Here is an 18,820-nt window from a genome sequence, read left to right as displayed (position 1 = left end):
GAACTGACATCACACGCTTTGATGGATGGGATGCTAGGGGAAGTGTTGACAATACTAATACGGTAAATCCACCAAAAATATCAAATCCCAATCTAAAGATGAGGCAGTAATCAAGGCAACTCCAAATGAAAAAACATTCTACAAGAATTTGAACTTCTAAAAAAAAATGAGAATATCCTTAAAGACAAGAAAATCATGACTAAGGATGCTAAAAGGACATGGTAGCTAAGTTCAGTGTGTGTACCTAATTGGATCCTGAATTTTAAAGGATATTTTTGGGACAGTGAGGGGACTTTGCGGATTATATATCAGAAAATAATATTGTGAAGTTTTCTTTGTGGTTATGTAAATGTCTTTTTTCCCACTAGACACATACTGAAACTTTTAGGGGATAAAGTGGTATCACATCTGCAAATTTCAAATGGTTCAGCAAAAACTGTATTTACTACCAACTGCTCACCTATACATTGGTAAAACAAGTGTGGGTGCTTGCTTCAGCAGCATATATACTAAGATTGGAATGATAAAGCAAATGTGGGAAAGTGCTAGCATTTGAATGTAGGTGAAGTGGATGTAGTTATTTTACTGCTGATTTCAGTAGGGTTGAAATTTCTCAAAAAGTGTTGGTGATGGGGATAAAAAGCTTGAGCTTTGGTATTGGATTTGGTGGGTTGAAATCTTAATTTTGAACATCCTTCCTGATTGTTACTACTGTGTTTTTTTTTTTTTTTGTCAAGAGTTTCCTTAATTGTCAACAGTGTCAATAGTAGTACCTACTCCATAGGGTTATCAGGATGATAAGGTGATTGCAGGGGCTGTACCAATACCTAGCACATAGTGGATGCTCAATCAATGTTAACTGTGATTTGGACTGTGCGTTGTCAACATATGTTCACATGAAGGGCTGCATGAATGGGAAGGTGGGAGTGCTACAACTGTAAAAGCACCAGTGTAGTTGTAGAAAGCTCTAACACACTTCATTCTCTTTATTTGAAAGACCAGAGGCCTTTGGAATTTCTATAAATCCTGTTCTGAAGGCAAATGTGGGGTTAAGCCCCCTGGGGCTAAAGTTTAGGATAGATAAGAGTGCAAGGACTCACCAGGGCCTCAGGGAGCAAGGCAGCACCATGTCAGGGGGTGAGATAAACTCTGGGTGGCTTGAGTGTGATCATGCAGTGGCTGTGTCTCCAGCCCAAAGCAGGTAAGCCACCAGTTTACCTGGTCTTCTTGCCCATGCCCCCACCTTTTTATTCCAGTCCTACTAACTGGGCAGAGCCAGAATCCAAATCCAGGGCCAACAGCAGATATGCATAAGCCTGGACTCCTGTGAGTTTAATGCTCTTGGGGTGTAAAGAGGCCCCAGGAGAAAAGGAAATGAGAAGCCAACTTATTAATTGTGCAGAGAATTTTAATGGAAAGCTGATTTTTCTGTTTGCCAGAGGGGCTGAGATGGGAGTTCTGGCCTTGGGACATCCTGTAGGAACCCAGTCTTCTCTTTGCCTCTGGAGGCATGCTGACTTCTTCTTGGTTGCAGAGCTGTGACCTGAAGCTTAGCACGTAGAGGTTTCTTGTGGCCAAGGCAGAGTCTCAGTAGCTCTCTGAGGTTTTAGCTGAAGGCTGTTATACCTGCTGCTGTGTGGTAGCAGCTATGCCCTCCAAGGAAGAGATGGGAGAAAACCTCCCAAGCTTGCTGGGACAAGAGCAACAGCATTGGGAGAGTATGCTGAAATTCACGTTCAAGATGCCCTCCTTCCTAGCTCATCTCCAAAGAGTTGATGTACTCCTTAACCCATTTCTTTTCTGGATTGGCACACACCTGGCGGTTTTTTCTGGTGACAAAGCTGTGGGAGAGAAGAAGGAGAGCTTGTGAGTCCTGGGGCATCCAGTTTTAGGGATGAGGTGGATTGAGTTCTAAAGGAAAATGACTGGGAAAGGGCACTTTGGGAGCTCTGTATTATTTTATTCCCGGTAAAGGAGAGACATTTCTTTTTTTCCTGGCCCAAAAGGTTGCAAGCCTGAATCAAATCTGGGTGCATCTTGACCCTCCCACGAGCATACACACAGACTGGAATGCTAAGAGGATATGGAGTCCCCAGAAGTCTTTACTCAGCATTTCCTGTGTTCCAGGCCCTGGGCTTGGTACTCAAAATGCAGAGAGAAAATGTGAGTGCCTAGAGCTGAGCAGTGCTGGAAAGAAGCATGTCGCTTGGCTGTAGACAGCATGGTGCCTGGCACAGAGGTAAACATATGAGTACATCTGTGCATACAGGGATCAGTGAAGGAAGGACATGCACCTAAGTGTTGGTTTCATCTCTTGCTTGTTGGATTACCATGGGCAAATCACTGAGGGCCTCTAACATGCTGAGAGAGATAATCCTTACTTTTCATAATTTTTGTGAAGCTCATATGAGATAGCGTGTCTGAAGGAGTTTTGGGAAGTACCATATGGTTGTTGGTGGTGTTATTAGAATGCTGTGGGTCTTTGCTTTAGGGTAGTTCAGAGCAATGTGAAATCCTGGTTATGGACACTGTCAATGAGGTTATGGATCCCAAAATACTGATAGTGCCCATGTATTTCCACCATTGAACTAGGCAGCATGTGGGGACCTTTAAAATCACAGCCCTAATCTCTACAGGTGCTGATGGAAGTGTACTGGAAATGTGGAAATTGAGGTCCTGAGGGTCAGTCTGGCTGCCTGCCTTCCCTGTCTGTTGGGAGACTGGCTCTATCATGAGGGGACTGCTGCCAATCAACAAGTTCCTTCTGGATTATTTATTCAAAAGGCAGAATAAGAGATTCTTCTCTCCACTGATTCACTTCTCAAATGGCCACAACATCTGGGGGTGGGAGGGCGGGACAATGTTGGAGTCAGGAGCCAGGAACTCCATCTGTGTTTCCTACATGAATGGCAGGTACTCAAGTACTTGGGCCATCTTTTACTGATTTCCCAGGTGCATTAGTAGGGAGCTGTATCGGAAACAGAGCAGCTGAGACACACTGGAGATTTGATATGGGATGCTATTGTCATGAATGGCAACGTGACTCACTACACCATAGCACTAGTCCCAATATTTTCATTGATGTTATGTTTGACCAAGTCACTAGGCTTGTCCTGGTTTCTATATCTACCAGCATGGAGTGCTGTTTCATGTCATGGATGGGGTACTCTGTTAGCTTTCTGCTAATATACATCCTGGGAGATGGAAAATTGTGGCTCAAGTACTTGGGCCTATGCCACCCATGTGAAATTCTGGATTTGTAGGCAATGGGGAGTGAACCAGTAGATGGAAGATCTATCTTTGTCCCTGTGTGTGTCTCCTTCTGTGTTTCTAACTTTCAGGTAGATGAAAAATAAACATTTAAAATTTTAAAAATACTGTGGTATAATACATGTAAGGGATTCTCAAACTTCATGGAAAATGCACATTATGAAAAGACTATGCATGAGTTTCAAAAATTTTACATCAAAATAAACAACTTCTAAGTTCATTTTCTACAAATTTTTTGAATTCCCCTTGTATATGTTTTCTTTTTTCAAAGATTTATTTTTATTACAAAGTCAGATATATAGAGAGGAGGAGATGATTCACTCCCCAAGTGAGTGCAAAGGCTGGTGCTGTGCCAATCCGGAGCCAGGAGCCAGAAATAAAGTTAGTGGGGCAGGCATTTGGCACACCGGGTGAGACACAGACTCCTGTATCCTGCTTTGGAGTCTCTGCTCCTGATCCTGGCTTTCTCTGGGAGGCAGCTGGTGCTGGCACCAATGATTGGGTGCCTGTCACCCGGTTCCTGGCTTAAGCCTGGCCTAGTCCCAAATGTTGTACTACTTGAGGCATGAACTAGTAGTTGGAAGATCTTTCTTTCTCTGCCTTACCAAGAAACAAACAACAAATGTTTTAAAGAAATAATGTTGGGCCCAGCACAGTAGAGTTGTGGTTAAAGTCCTTGCCTTGCAAGTGCTGGGATCCCATATGGGCGCTGGTTCTAATCCCAGCAGCCCCGCTTCCCAGCCAGATCCCTGCTTGTGGCCTGGGAAAGCAGTGGAGGATAGCCCAAAGCCTTGGAACCCTGCACCTGCAAGGGAGACGTGGAAGAGCTCCTGACTCCTGGCTTTGGATTGGCCGCTTGGGGAGTGATTCATCGGATGGAAGATCTTCCTTTCTGTCTCTCCTTCTTTCTGTATATCCACCTTTCCAATAAAAATAATAAAAACATCTTAAAGAAAAGTTAACTGTGAAATATTGCCACCGTACTTTGAAAAATTCATCAGCACTAAAGCCTGTCTTTGAATACTCATACCTTTGCCAGTGTCATGAGAGTTTGGATTAAAAAAAAACTTTACTCTCATGTAGGAAGTTTCATGTTGCTACTTTTAATTTATTTAAGTCTCTGTCATCTTATGTGTCTTAAACAACTTAAGAGCTTGCTATACTAGAAATAGGAGGCTCCAGAGACAGGCTCCTTCCATTTTTCTGTCCTTATGCAGACTTGGTAAACAGACAAAAACTCCCCCAATAGGATTACAAAACCCTGTCAGGGCTGGTGTATGAGATGTAGAGGTAATGTAGTAGCACATTTGAAACCTAGTGTGTGCTTCCTGTGTGGTAGGGATAATATATTTAAAGGTGAGGCTCATTTCATGATTTCTTTTCTAGTGGGTAACAATCATTATTATTTTTGTTCATTTTTCACTTGGTTGTAATTAGATCCTTAACTTCTGACCTCTGCTGTCTAATTCCTCTATGGTTTATTTAGGTGGGCTTGATGTAGTGTCGGAAGTGGAGTGTTGAGCGTTCTCAGCTGGAAAGGGATGGCTGAGCCCACCTCTGCACACAGGGGCATTCCAGACCCTGTCAGATAAGAGCCAAATCTTAAGATTGCATTCCTGGAACCTGGCCCATTGTGGAAGGGCAGGGGGAGAGCCTTCCAGAGCACCTTTTTAGGCCTTTTACACTCTATGGAGACGGAGAGGCTGGCCAACCACACCCCCCACCCCAGAGGGCTCCACAGGGCTGAGACTCACACAACTGCCGGGTTGGAGCACTTGCCACTGGTGTAGAAATACTCCTTGATATGGGCCCGGGGCAGTGAGCGGGCAATGTAGGCAAAGCAGCAGGGCGTGGTGTCAGAGGCATCTGGAAGAAGAAAGAAGGAAGACCCTTCTATTCACTCCCAGTGCACATTGGGGCTTGTGCTGGGTACCACATACGCTTTGTCCTGAAAAGGACTGATACCCACCTCATCAGAAACTGAGATGTGGAAAGGTCAAATCAGTTGACCATAGACACACAGCAATGAAGTGATGATTCCGACAAGAGCTGAAACAATCTGCCCAGCATTTCACCTAATCCGCTTGCCTTCAGACTGTAGCCCCTACCTTTGGGTATTCCTTGGATTTCTAAATTTCTTCCTGGTCTGTCTTGGGCCCTCTGGTATATTCTTTCTCCCCCAGGATCCCAGCAGAAGGTCTGTTTTCTTTGAGACCTAGTTGTGCGTGACTCAGGCCTCTTGGCTCACACAGGATCCCACAGCAACCCTGAGATGCATGGGGGCATCCTAGAGCCCCTGGCAGAGCTGCAGTGAGAGACATTCTGACCCACGAACCTCTGGCTGGTCAGTTCAGGAAGATACTGGAAAGCATGTTGTAGCCATTTCCTAGCAGAACAGTAAAGAGTCTCTTCCCAGAGGGAAGGAAACCAGCCTAGCTTCAGGAACAGATTCAGGGTTGGGAAGTTCCTCTGAGTTTTTCCTGGAATCCCCACTCTACCACTGTGTGTCCATAGTCCTGTGACTTCCCTCTCTGCACCTCAGATAGCATGGGGTTTGAATATCACTTCCCTACTTCCTAGCTGTGTGCCCTTAGAAGCTGTGAGTATTCAGTAAGTATAATGCCTGTAGAGTACTAAGTAAGATAATGCCAGTAGATATTTAGCTAGTTTTTATTAAACTTGTCATATTTACTTATTTTAGAGGCAGAGATAGAGTTCTTTCCTGCTAGTTCACTCCCCAGATGCCCATGACAGTTGGACCTGTGTCAGGCCAAAGGCAGGAGTTGGGAACTTATTGCAGATCTTTCACATCAGTGACAGGGATCCAGTCACTTGGGCCATTACTTCCTGCCTCTCAAGGTGTGCATGGTTAGGAAGCTAGAATAGAGAGCTGAGCCAAGACTTATAGAGAGCTCTCCTATGTGGGAGTGAGTGTCCCAAGTGTCTTAACCATGTCTGATCCTATTTTCCTTGTAAAGGCTCTGTTTTGTTTTTCCATCTATGAAATAAGACAGAATTTGATTGAATTGGGGTATTGGTTAAGTGCTAGAAATTTGTTAGAGATGCCGCTGGCAACAGGCATGAGTCAGTCATGTCTCAAGGTCAGCTAGACCATATGTCAAGGTTTACTAATATCACCAACAACAGTTCATACTCTAGTGAGCAACTACTGGCCTCATGAAGCAGCTCAAAGATCCATCAGACAACAGAACAGCTGGGCAAAACAAGCAGGCAAATAACAGATTCAGACCATACATAAATTCCAGTTGCAGGGAGAGCCAGTGTATGAGGTGGCTTGGGCATTCCAGGCAGAGGGTCTGACTCTGGGCCATGGCAGTCAGTTGGGACCTGGACTTACATGGGGAGGCAGATGCAGGAGCACAGAGAGCAGCAGCAGTGAGGAGGACTGCGAGGGTGGCTGCGGGGACCTTCATGGTGGCAGCAGGCAGAGCTGTGGAGATGCACGAGCTGTGTCTCAGGAGGGTCTGCAGGGATCCTCAGAAGCTCAGGCTTCCCCTTTATAGAAGCCATGGCTGACAGAAGGGGCGTTCCCACAAGGGGAATTTGCAAAGCAACAGCCAAGCATTGGTTGATATCATAAGTGAAATTACACAAAATACAAAAGGAAACTGAAATAGCCTCCGGAAATTTGAGTCAGTCTGTCTCACCCTCTTTCCTTCCCTCCCTTCTTTCCTTCCTTTCTTCCTCCCCTTTCTTCCCCTCCCTCCCTCCCTCCCTCTCCTGCCGCCACACCCTACCCTAAGCTAGGATAAGCTCATCAGTTCCTCCTTTGCCCAAGTACAGGTAGAGGAAGTCTCTTCCTCTGTTGGCATCCATGGCTTTGCTCTCCAGGGCAGTGTTCTCCCCTGGGGGCTGGAAGTCCCTGTTCTGGGGGCAAAGAGGGACAGGATCAGTAGCCACTGGGTCTTGATTTGGTTGCTTTCGGAATTCTTGCTCATGTAGCTTAAAAAAAAATTTTTTTTTGTTAAGAAATTTATTTTTGATGATGTTTATGTATGTAGCTGAGAGGGATGTATGCCCATGTGGACCTCTGATCAGGGTGAGAGCTCATGTAATTTTGTGTTCTCTTTGAAAAGGATTCTCTTCACATGTGAATACAGTCCCCAAAGGATGTGGCAGCACCCACTCTGTGACTGTAGCTGTGGATCGGAACTGAGTGTTGGGGACCTTCATACAAGATACAAGTTGGGGTGATTTATCTTGAATTTCTTGCTTTTCTTGTGGCCACAAATTCACCCCAATTTCCTTGCCTTGCTGCATGGTCTTTGGGGAAGTTGTTTACCATCTTCAAGCTCTATGACTTTGCTTATAAAGTGGGATGACTGATTATGGGCTCGTTGTACACACTGCTCTGGTTCGCCTCTGTTTGCTAAGGTCTCCACTGTACCAGGCAATGGTCTGTGTGCTTAGCCTGCGTCGGCTCCTTCACAACCATCAGCTCCATTGCACAGATGAGAAATTCCTGTAAATGCTGGGATCCCATCTCCCCAAAGCCTGCTTCAGCACAGAAGTTACAGACTATAGCAGCTGCAAAGGCCTTTAGGGATGATTTTTCGCCTATGCTCTTCAGTTGTAGAGGAGAAAAGCAAGGCTTAGAGAGTGAGAGTGACTTGCTGGGAACACACAGCAGATGCATGCCAGGGTTGGGATCAGAAACCAGTGGCTGTGGTTTCTTCCTGAGTGCTTAGTCAGGAGTACTGCTCATCATTCAAAGGCTCCTCGCTGGCGCTGTCTTCAAAACCGGGTCCCTGCAGAAGCCCTTACTGCTTTATCAATTACTGTTTGGATAGTTCAGAATCAGTGGCAGTGTGGTCTGGGCTAGATTAAAATTGGCTTCTGAGTTATCTAAGAGAAGAGTGTTTAATGACAGTGACAAAATCAATCATTAAAAACAAATGTAACCACATAATGGGGTCATTTTCTGTTAGTTGCTGTACATAAGCAACTTCGTGGTTGAGGTGCTAAGTCACCCAGAATAGGAATAGAATGGCCTTGTCATGTATCTGCCTCATAATGCCTTAGGCAGAGATGGTGGTTAGAGTCATTTAGCAGAAGAGGAAACTGAGCCACAGCGGAGGATTATTTCTTTCTTTTCTTTTTTTTTTGTAAACATTTATTTCATTTATTTTTTATTGGACATACAGAGAAGAGGAGAGGCAGAGAGGAAGATCTTCTGTCCATTGTTCCCTCCCCAAGCAGCCACAACAGCCAGAGCTTAGCCAGACCGAACCCAGGAGCTTCATGTAGGTGTCCCATGTGGGTGTAGGGGGCCCATGGACTTAAACATCACTCACTGTTTCCCAGGCCATAGGCAGGGAGCTGAATCAGAAGTGGAGCAGTTGGGACTGGAACCAGTGTCCATGTGGGATGCTGCCAATACAGGAGTTTAGCTTGCTAAGCTACCTTGCTGACTCCCTACCCTGCCAAAAAATCTTTTCATTTATAGGAAAAGTCCTTTTTAAACAGATGGGTCAACTGAGGCTTAATAACGCAGGACCATCTCCTACACTGGGAGAACTCAACCTCAAACCCGTGTCTATCTGGTTCGTGGGTTTCCCCCTATGCTTCATGTTTATGTAGAAATCCTGAAACTCTTTCCAAGGCTCAGTTTTCCACCGTGAACTCTATTTCCCGTATCTGATCTCAGTTTCACTCTTTAAGAAAGAAAAGGTGCCGGTGTTGTGATGTATCACACATGAACACCAGTTTGAATCCTCCCTCTCCACTTATGGTCCAGGTCCCTGTTAATGCACATGGGAAAGCAGTGGAAGAGGACCCTACTGCTTTTACTCCTGCACCCAAGTGGGAATCCCTGATGGAGTTCCAGGATCCTGGCTTCAGGCTAGCCTAGCCTGTTGAAGCCATTGGGGATAGAAGATACTGCTCTGTCTCTTTTTGTAACTCTGTCTTTTAAAAATAAATAAATATATCAAAAAAAAGAAATAAAAAAAAAAAGGAGAACATATTCCTGGATACCAGGTGGGAGTGTTCTGAGTTGGGACCCCTGTTGAGGTCAGAGGTGAGGACACCCACACATGTGGCTAGTATGCTCCTCATCTGTAAATCTTGGGGACCCTTTCAGTGGTGTGCAGCTGTGTTGGGATGTTAAAAGTGCTGTCAGGATTTGGGGTGGGTGGGATAGTGGGGTTGCTGACAAAGAACAGATCAGTGAAAGCACCAGGAATATAGTCTTCCTTTCTGATCGTTCCAGTGGGCTGTAGGTAGCAGAGGGGAGAGAAGAATCTACAGATTTATTTATTTCCATTGGAAAGGAAGATTTACAGAGAAAGACACAGAGAGAAAGATTTTCTGTTGACTGGTTCACTTCCCAAATGACCACAACAGCTGTAGTTGAGCCAGGCTGAAGCCAGGAGCCTGGAGTTTCCTCTGGGTCTCCCATGTGGGTGCAGGCTCCCAAGGCTTTGGGCAGCCCTTAACTGCTTTCCCAGGCCACAAGCAGGAAGGTGGAAGGGAAGCAGAGAAGCCAGGAAATGAACCAGTACCCATGTGGGATCCTGGATGTGCAAGGTGAAAAGTTAGCCACTGAGCTATCACACTGAGTCAAAATCTAGTTTTTAAGAAGTTAGTTATTGGGCCTGGCATGGTAGCCTAGCAGCTAAAGTGTCACTGGTTCTACTCCCGTCAGCCCCACTTCCCATCCAGCTCCCTGCTTGGGGCCTGGGAAAGCAGTCGAGGACGGCCCAGGGCCTTGGGACCCTGCACCCCTGTGGGAGACCTGGAGGAGTCTTCTGGCTTCTGGCTTCAGATTGGCTCAGTTTACAGCTGCTGCAGCCACCTGGGGAGTGAATCAATGGATGAAAGATCTTCCTCTCAGTCTCTCCTCTCAGTGTATCTGACTTTGCAATAAAAATAAAATAAATCTTTTTAAAAAGTTACCTATTGCCTTTTTATTTGAAAGGCTCAGAGACAGATGGAGATCTTCGATTTGCCTGTTCAATCCCCCAGATGCCTATGACAGCCAGTGATAGGCCAGGCCAAAGTTAGCAGCCTAGAACTCAGTTCAGGTTTCTGATGTGAACTATCACTTACTGCCTCCTAGGGTGTGCAGGAGCAGGAAGCTGAAGTTGGAAGTGGAGCGAGAAGTTGAACCAAGCACTCTGATGTAGTATTAGAATATCCCAAGCCACATCTTAACCACTGCAGCAAACCTCTTCTCTAGCACAATGTTTCTTTCAAACATGATTAATTGGCATCCTCAGGTTGTATTGTACACCAAACCTCTAGACTTACTCATGCTGCTTAACTGCTAGCTTTGTAGCGTTTGACCAATGTCTTCTCCCTCTACCTCCCTTCTGACCCCTGTTGCTGGTCACTGCAGATCTCTTTGCTTGCACATTTTTAAAAATTTATTCATTAATTACATTGTATTGTTTGACACAGTTTCATAGGTACTGGGATTCTCCCCAACCCTCCCCCCATGGTGGATACCTCCACCTTGTTGCATAACCACAGTTCAAGTTCAGTTGAGGTTTCCTCATTTGCTTGCACATTTTTAAAAGTTTTTCGGGTTCTACATACAAATAACAGGGTGCCATATTTGTCTGTTTATGTGTCTGGCTCTCTATTCCCTGTTAGTAAGGACCTTGAGCAAGTTGCTCAGTTCTTGGCCTCAGTTTAAAGAGGGGCAGTGGGTCGAAGCACTAGGCAATCTGATGAAAGCTGTGACCAGCTTCCACCAACACATGGAGATCTACAAAGAAACACACACATGTCATTTGGCATAGAAGGGGTTCTGAGGTTGGCCCTTCTAGGCTGGAAGGCAGTTCTCATCAGCTTTTGTACCTCCAGCACCCCATTTCTTAACATGGACCTTACTGAAGCCAGGCACACATCCTTCCCTCTTTTCTGGCTTGGTTATGATGTTCCCTGTGTCACTCACTCTTTGCCTAAGCTCACATGACTGCTGGCAAAGTCTCACTGTGTGACGTAAGAAAACCAATACAGACATGGAAAGTGAAACTCAGTTCCCTCTGATTCCAAAGCTTTGGTTAGATGTGGAAATTCCCATATAACTGTGTGGAGAGCAGCTTTGACTATTCTGGCTGCTGTGTCAAAAGCAAAACAAAACAAAAGCCAACAAAACAAGACCAAAAAACCCAGACCCCAAAACAGCCTGGCCTTCAGCCAACAAAGTGCAGCTTGTCCCTGGGAGCAACAATCCCAGAGTAGCCTGAGGCAGAGTCATTTCTCCATCTGCAAGTTGGAGAGTTTTTCCCTGGTTACTCTCCTCCTCTTCTGCCTTGGTTTACCAAACTTAGTAATTCATTCCCCAGCTGTGAGCTGCACATTTCTGCAGGGCCCTGCTCGTAGTAGCTGCTCTGCTGCTGCCTGGCAGCTCTGCAGGAGGCAGTGGGGCAGAGGCGCAAGCTGAGGCCTCCCTCCCTGCAGGCCCAGGGGTCTTGCCCAGGTGGAGGCAGGATTCAAACCCTAAATAAGACCCCTTCTTGTACGCCCCATCTTTCCTTTTGGTCCAGCTCTTGTTTGATCTTCATGTTTTTCTATTCTGTCCCCTGCCTTTCTTCTCTCAATACCTTACATGTGTCACTCTGCCAGGGACAATAACTGACAGTGGCTTTCAGAGATGCGACCGCACACAGGTGGGAGGCTACCGTGTGGCATCATCCTCTCTTCTCACCTTCACCACATGGGACAGGGGCTGTGCACACCTCCTTGTTTCTGCAGCAGAGGCCACATATGGCTGGCTGCTGAGAGGAGCAACCAGCTTGGCTTCCTGGAGGAGCCCATCACAAGGCACGTTGGGGGCAGGGTGGCCGTGGGAGTGGGACATGGAGAAAGCATTGGTTCTTCCTAAATTGTTGAGGGGACAGATGACTTCAGGCCTTTTGCCCATGGTCCTTTGCTAGTCTCTTCTTCCCTGTACGCACCTTCATGGCAGTTCTTAGTCCTTCTCTTCAGCAGAGCTGTTGGCACCAGAGCCCTGCCTCCTGCCCTCTCATACTGATCCCAGCTTCTGGGAAAAAGCCTGGTGAAGCAGAGTGGGCTTGAACTTGAAATCAGACATCACTGGCTCTCTGTGCATCTCTGAACAAAACATCTGCTACTCGATGTCTAGTTCCATTTTGGAAATGGGGGCTAAGACTGCCTTGCTCCTGGGGCACTGCAGAGCAGTCAGTAATGCTGACAGCAAAGTTCCTGTCATCTTTCTGCACAAAGTACGTGCTCAGAAGGCCCAGCAGCACTCCTTCCCATCTTCTTGTAAACGTCCAGGCTCTGGCATTGCTTCTCGGTTAAGATGCTGGCCTCAGCTGGGTGAGGAGGCCCAGGGTGGCCATGGGGGAGTTGATGGTGGTTTCCCACTTGCTGTCAGAACCACACTGGCTGCTGCAGGTCTGGGGAGAAACCCGGAGGTCCCAGTGGTGACTCAGACGTGCTCCAGCAACCCTAACCCAATGGGCAGCGGATCCCATTCACTCTGTCCTTCCTTATGTATGTCTCTGGGCCTGACCATGTAATGAGATGCCTTGCCGCTTCTTCCTTCCTGGCCATCCCCACAGGCCAGTATACAACCTCTTTCTCTGAGTGTCACAGACGGGCTTCTGGGCAGTGACAAAAGTCTCAGAATGGCACAGGTTTGTGGTGTGGATTCTGTCCTTTTCTGAGCTGGCCCTGGGGATTCCCCTGGCTTCTTGCCCATTGTTTCCATTCCCTTGTTTTTGGCTTCTCTTACCCCCTTAGGCCTGCAGAGTGTCTAGGCAACAGTTAGGGACCCTGGAACCTTCCTATGCTTTTCCAAAGATCTCCAGCTGGGTGAGGAAGTGGGGTTCCCTGGGGGAATTTTCTTATGTTGGGATTTGGACATTTTGCACCTTAGTCAGCCACTCTTTGCACAGCCAGCTTTGAGCAGGGACTAGAGCAAGGGAGTTGAGAGATTCAGCTCCAAGCCTGGCTGTAAGACTTTGGCCAACCTCTTGCCCCCAGTTTCTTCATCTGGGAAATGAAAATCTGGCAGTATTATTTTGGAGATCCTGTCCTTTTTAGCGAAATGGCACAGAATAAAAGATTTCTGGTAGAATTGGGTTAGGTGTCCTGCCACCTCGTGTATCAGTTCCTGTTTCTCAGGTGGCTGAGGGCTGTCATTGTGTCTGAGGTCTGGGACATCACTCACCACTTAGCTCTTGACCCCCTTCTGTGGGCAGTACTGCACCCTTTCGTTGACGCATGCACTGCCCTCTGTCCCGCCACTCACTCCTTCCAGTTCTCCACCTGCCCGTGTTCTGTCTACTCATTTTTTCCTGCACTTTACATCAGTTGAAATTATTTATTCACAAGCTGAGAGAAGAATGTTAGCTGACTGAATGCAAACAGTCATGTCTTGGGGTGATGTTGGGTAGTATTGGCAGACACAAGAGATCCATTCACTGGGGTGTTGCCAGATAATCTCAAGCAGGAGTTGCTCAAAGGAAAGCTTTATTTACTTGTAACAAGTGAAGAAGATAGTGGGAAAGTCAAGTTTCTGCACAAACTGCCTCCCTAAGAAGTAGGGTTAGGGAAAATCCAGGATGTAGAAAGAGGGAGCAAGAGGGCCTTTCCCGTTAAAACAGTGCACATCTTCATTCCCTGAGTGCCAAAACTCGATGCAGACTGGCTTCTTGCAGTTTTGGTTGGTTGACTGATGGCTCTGAGTTTCAGGTTTGCAAGATCTGCCTTCCTAGGACATCCTATGAAGGATGGACTCTGGGGAATGAACTGTGTCTGATTCTCTCTGTCCTGTGCTCCCCTATTGCCTAAACCTTGTGTTCTTGCTTATGGTACTTTGGGATAGATGGGCAACTGGAGGACTTGGTTTGTCAGAAAGAGTGAGTGTTTGGGCAACAGGGACTACTTGATAACAAGGCCAAATTTCATGCCCTCCTCTATCCTGAGAGGTGGTGGAATCTCTTGAGCTGGCTCATTTGCTTGCTTTTTTGTTGGGAGAAAGCAGAGCACTTGATTCAGTAATACTGAGACTGTGGGTCCTGGGTGGGAGGAGTCATTCCACAGAAGTACTTAAAGGTGGGATTTGGGGTGGAACATGGCAGCCATGTACAAAACCAAAACCAAGACCAAGACCAAAACCAACCAATTACCAAACCAAGCATCTCAAGTATCTTAAGCATCTTTTGAAGTATCAAGAGATCACTCAGTTTGTATCAGGACAGATTTTAACTAGGATTTGACATCAGAATACTTGGGTCTACTCTGGTTTCTGTTCTTCTCTAGCAATGGGCCAGACTTACCTTCTTTTCTTTTTTATTTTTTTAAGATTTATTTATTTTTATTACAAGGTCAGATATATAGAGAGGAGGAGAGACAGAGAGGAAGATCTTCTGTCCGATGATTTACTCCCCAAGTGAGCACAGCGGTCGGTGCTGTGCTGATCTGAAGCCAGGATCCAGGATCCAGGAACTTCCTCCAGGTCTCCCACACAGGTGAAGAGTCCCAAGGCTTTGGGCCGTCCTCGACTGCTTTCGCAGGCCACAAGCAGGGAACTGCATGGGAAGTGGAGCTGCCGGGATTAGAACCAGCGCCCATATGGGATCCTGGCGCTTTCAGGACAAGGACTTTAGCTGCTAGGCCACCACACCGGATCCACCTTCTTTTCTTTATCTATAAAATGAGGATAATTGGGGCCAGTACAGTGACTAGCCCTCCACCTGTGGCACCAGCATCCATAAGGACCCTTGTTTGTGTTCTGGCTGCTTCACTTTCAATCCAGCTCCCTGCTGATGAGCCTGAGAAATCAACAGAGGTTGGTCCAAGTCTGTGGGTCTGTGGGTCCCTGTACCCATGTGGTGGACCCAGGTGAAGTTCCTAGCTTCCAGCTTTGGACCAACCTAACTCTGGCCAAAGTAGCCATTTGGTTGTGAACCAGCAGATGAATGACCTCTCCCTCTGTTTCCTCTGTAACTGCCTTTCAAATAAAATGCTTACATCCATCCATCCATCCATCCATACACGTAAGGACAGTGTATGAATAATGTCTGCCTTGTTCAACTCAAAGAAGTGTTGTGGGGATGTGATGAATTAATAGGTATAATGACATTTTCTAAGTACTAGGAAAGAGGATTGTTTCCACCGTAGCTACTTCTGTTTTCAGGGTGGCTGATGAGAACACCCTTGGCTTGCTGGCCACTCTGAGTTCTGTTGCACTCTCCCTACTCTCCATGTGGTGGTAACCATGGAGAGGAGCTGTTGAGTGTTTCAGTTTCTCAAGCTGTTGGATGACTGTCCAGGGTAATCTCTGTCCCCATTTTAGAGTCACAGATGACCAAGGCTGTGTGGGCTGCAAGTAGGCTAAATACAACAGTGGATGAGTGTAAAGTGTGGGTTGGGGCCTACTTTCTTATGGGTGGGTGTGAAATGACAAGGGAGAAGCTCTGATCACGAGGGTGGCCTAGTTATTTTCAGCTCACAATAGGGAGGATCTGCGTTCCCCAAGTTGTAGACAAGTCAGCAGTGGAGACCAGAATGAGGTCAGAGGACAGAGCACAGGTGTAATGGTTAAGATGCAACTTGGCACATATTTGTCCCATACTCGAGTATCTGGGTTTGAGTCCTGGCTCTGCTTCTGATTCCAGCGCCGTGCTCATGTCCATTCTGGAAGGCAGCAGGTCATGGCTCAAGTATCTGTCCAATACTGCCCACATGGGAAACCATCTCTGGCCCATCTCTGAGTCTTGCAGGCATTTGTGGTATGAACCAGTGGATGGGAGAGCTCAGTCTCTTCTCTTTGTTTCTGTCTCGTTCTCTCTTTCACTCCTCTCTTTCCATTTCAGATTAATAAAGAAAGAAAACGTTTAAAGACAGAGCAAAGGAGACAAAATGGTTTATATTCCTACAACATGTAGGAATGTACATGTAATAAATGTGTACACCATGTACTTGTGGGAAATAAAAGACCCCTGTCTGTTCCTATAAATGTTTGGGCTGTTTTTTTGGGGGGGTTGCATGAGAAACCAGCCACAAATATCTTCCTGTTAGGAAGGATACTAGGGAGGAGGTCACTTTTCTTTGTGTAGTATTTCGTGTCTTTAGAATTTGGTCTCAAGTGCATGTCTGATTTAGTTATGACAATTCATCAGGCATGGGGTGCCCAGGTGTTGTGGGGAGAATGCCCACAGAGCTCTAAACCCAGCGCCATCCTCAGGGCCCCTCTCCCCTTAGCCTGGCAAAAGACACAGGTTCCTCACAGCAGGAGTCTTCTGAGGCCACGGGACCAGGGCAGAGGCCCCTTCCTGCCCAGCATAGCACTCACCCCACCCTTCACTGTTTCGAGGAAGTGGACTTCTAGAATTATCTTTTGACACCAAAACACAACCTTACATGCCTCCCCCTAAAAGGAAAAGGGTGACATTTCATGCAGGGGAGATCAGGGGCTCCTCCCACAGAGGACAGCATGTCACGGAGGCAGTAGTGGAGTTGTGCCAATGTTAGGTCAGGCTCCAGCCTCTGCAGCTGAGACTGGAGGCATAAGACATGGCCATGCTCCAGCTGTGCTGACTGCTCGTCTGTCAAAGGGACTGGCTTTCTAGGGAGCTCAGGTGACGGGATCAACTCTGTTTGCTGGAGCCCGTTATCAAGAAGGAAAGGAGAAGCAGTAGTGGTTGGAACCTGACCCGGATCAGCTGAGGCTGATGGCCTGCTCTGGTCTTGACCCCTTGTCCAGAAGCCAAGAGGTGAAGAAGTAAAGAAAGCACAGTGGGAGGCGCTGATCAGAATGGCCTGGAAGAACCTCCAGTTTGCAGCTACCTCTCTGCAGCTCTGCGGTTGAGAGACAGTGTGGTCAGCCCCAAGGGTATCTGTTTGTAGAGAAGACATGGCATTGGGGTATCAGTCAGGAAATAGGCTGGCATGTGGTCCTGGAGACTACTCCATGAGGATGGGGCATCTGACATCTGTCTCCTGCTCTGACCTTTCCGCAGAGCACCCTGCGATTCCTGGGCCTTGCCTGCCACGTGGGAGTTGGTTCTGAGCAGGGCGGCTGTCTCCCAGCCACAGACACACAGCTCTTTCTCTCAAGATGAGAGGATGTGGGCTTTTGAAGTGGACCTGGTTTGAGTTCTTTCTAACTTTCTTTTTTAAAACTTATTTATTTTTATTTTATTTGGTAGGCATAGAAACAGAAAGAAAATCTATTCACTGGTTTACCCCTCAAATGCCTGCAACAGTCAGAGCTGGGCCAACTCAAAACCAGGAGCCAGGAACAACAACGGGATCCCCCAGGTGGGTGGCAGGGCCCCAGGTACTTGAATCCTCACCTGCTGTCTTCCAGAGAGCATGCTAGCAGGAAGCTGATTGGAAGTGGAGCAGCCAGGACTTGAACCAGGCACTCCAAAAAATGAATGTAGGCTTCCCAAGCTGTGTCATAACAGCTGGGCCAAGGGCTCACCTGCTTGCTGGGCTGTTAATTTACTTGTGACTATGCTATGTCAGTTCTCTGAGCCTTGATTTCCTTGTCTGTGAAATGGAGATGGTAATGCTACTGAGGTATCACCAACTTGTTTTTGCAGCCTTACAAAATGAAGCATTAGCAAAGTGTATTAGTAGAGCTGGCTAAAGTTGAGCTGGTCCATGTGAAAGGAGAGTCAGAACCTCAGGCTTAGGGGAGAATGCCTTAATGGGTATATTTGATGATCCCTTCCTGCCTCTACGTGCGTTGCCTACAGTGGGCTCCAATGTTCTACTTGGGAAAGGGGAGAGTGGAAGACATCCATGGTCAGTGTGAGAGATGGATGGGAAAGGGGGCGGTGAGAGAAGAAGCTGCAAGTGTGGGATCCTATAGCACCAGGGCTGGGTCCTGGAAGACAAGTCAGGTCTGGAAGAGATTTATTTCTTCCATCAGGAAAGGCCAATGGATTTTTTTTTTAATTTAAAAGGCAGAGTACAGGGGTCAGTGTTGTGATATAACGGTTAAAGCTACTGCTTATAGTGCCAGTGTCCCATATAGGCACCAATTTGAGTCCTGGCTGCTCTACTTTTGATCAGGCTCCCTGCTCATGTGCCTAGGAAAGCAGTAGGAGGTGGCCCAAATGGTTGGGCCACTGTACCCTGGACCTGTTGGGATGTTGTGGTCATGTGGGGAGTTAAACAGCAGATGGAGAATCTTCTCTTCTTTTTGTCCCTCTCTCTGTGTAACTCTGACTTTTAAAGAACAGTATATAAATCTTAAAAAAAGTGAGGAGGGTGGAGGCCATACTGTGCCTCCAAGGCCAGAGCAGCAAGTGAGGGGTCATGGGGTTCTGGCTTCCCCCACAGCAGTCAGGAAGGTCGAGAGGGAGCTTGAGTGAGGCACACCTCAGTGTCACATCAGCTGGAGGCACCAGGCGGAGAGCCAGGGTCCCCAGCCTCAGTCAGGGCCTGGAGGCTGCCTAAGCACCCGATGCATCCTGAGCCAACCTGGGAGGGAGAGACAGTCCTGCCTGGAGGGAGCCTGCTTTGTGTCGGAGCCCCCTTGGCCTCCTGGGTTGCCCTTGCCAAGTAGCTGCTCCACTGTTGCTGGGAACAGGAT

The 18,820-nt window shown here is 47.1% G+C and overlaps 1 protein-coding gene across 1 annotated transcript; it reads right to left on the bottom strand.

The window, feature by feature from the left end:
• Window positions 1-1,387: 1,387 nt before the first annotated feature.
• Window positions 1,388-6,785, bottom strand: CCL5 (C-C motif chemokine ligand 5). Its single transcript, XM_004593850.4, has 3 exons — window positions 6,629-6,785; window positions 5,025-5,136; window positions 1,388-1,841 (listed from the first exon to the last, which is right to left on the bottom strand). Exons 1-3 carry the CDS (start codon window positions 6,702-6,704, stop codon window positions 1,754-1,756), a joined length of 276 nt encoding a protein of 91 aa, XP_004593907.2. The 5' UTR covers window positions 6,705-6,785; the 3' UTR covers window positions 1,388-1,753.
• Between the last annotated feature and the right edge of the window lie 12,035 nt (window positions 6,786-18,820).

Source organism: Ochotona princeps, chromosome 17 (genome assembly GCF_030435755.1).
Source record: "Ochotona princeps isolate mOchPri1 chromosome 17, mOchPri1.hap1, whole genome shotgun sequence".
NCBI lineage: Eukaryota > Metazoa > Chordata > Mammalia > Lagomorpha > Ochotonidae > Ochotona > Ochotona princeps.
The sequence above is the reverse complement of the archived record's forward strand: the minus strand, read 5'-3'. Positions and strand labels throughout refer to the sequence as shown.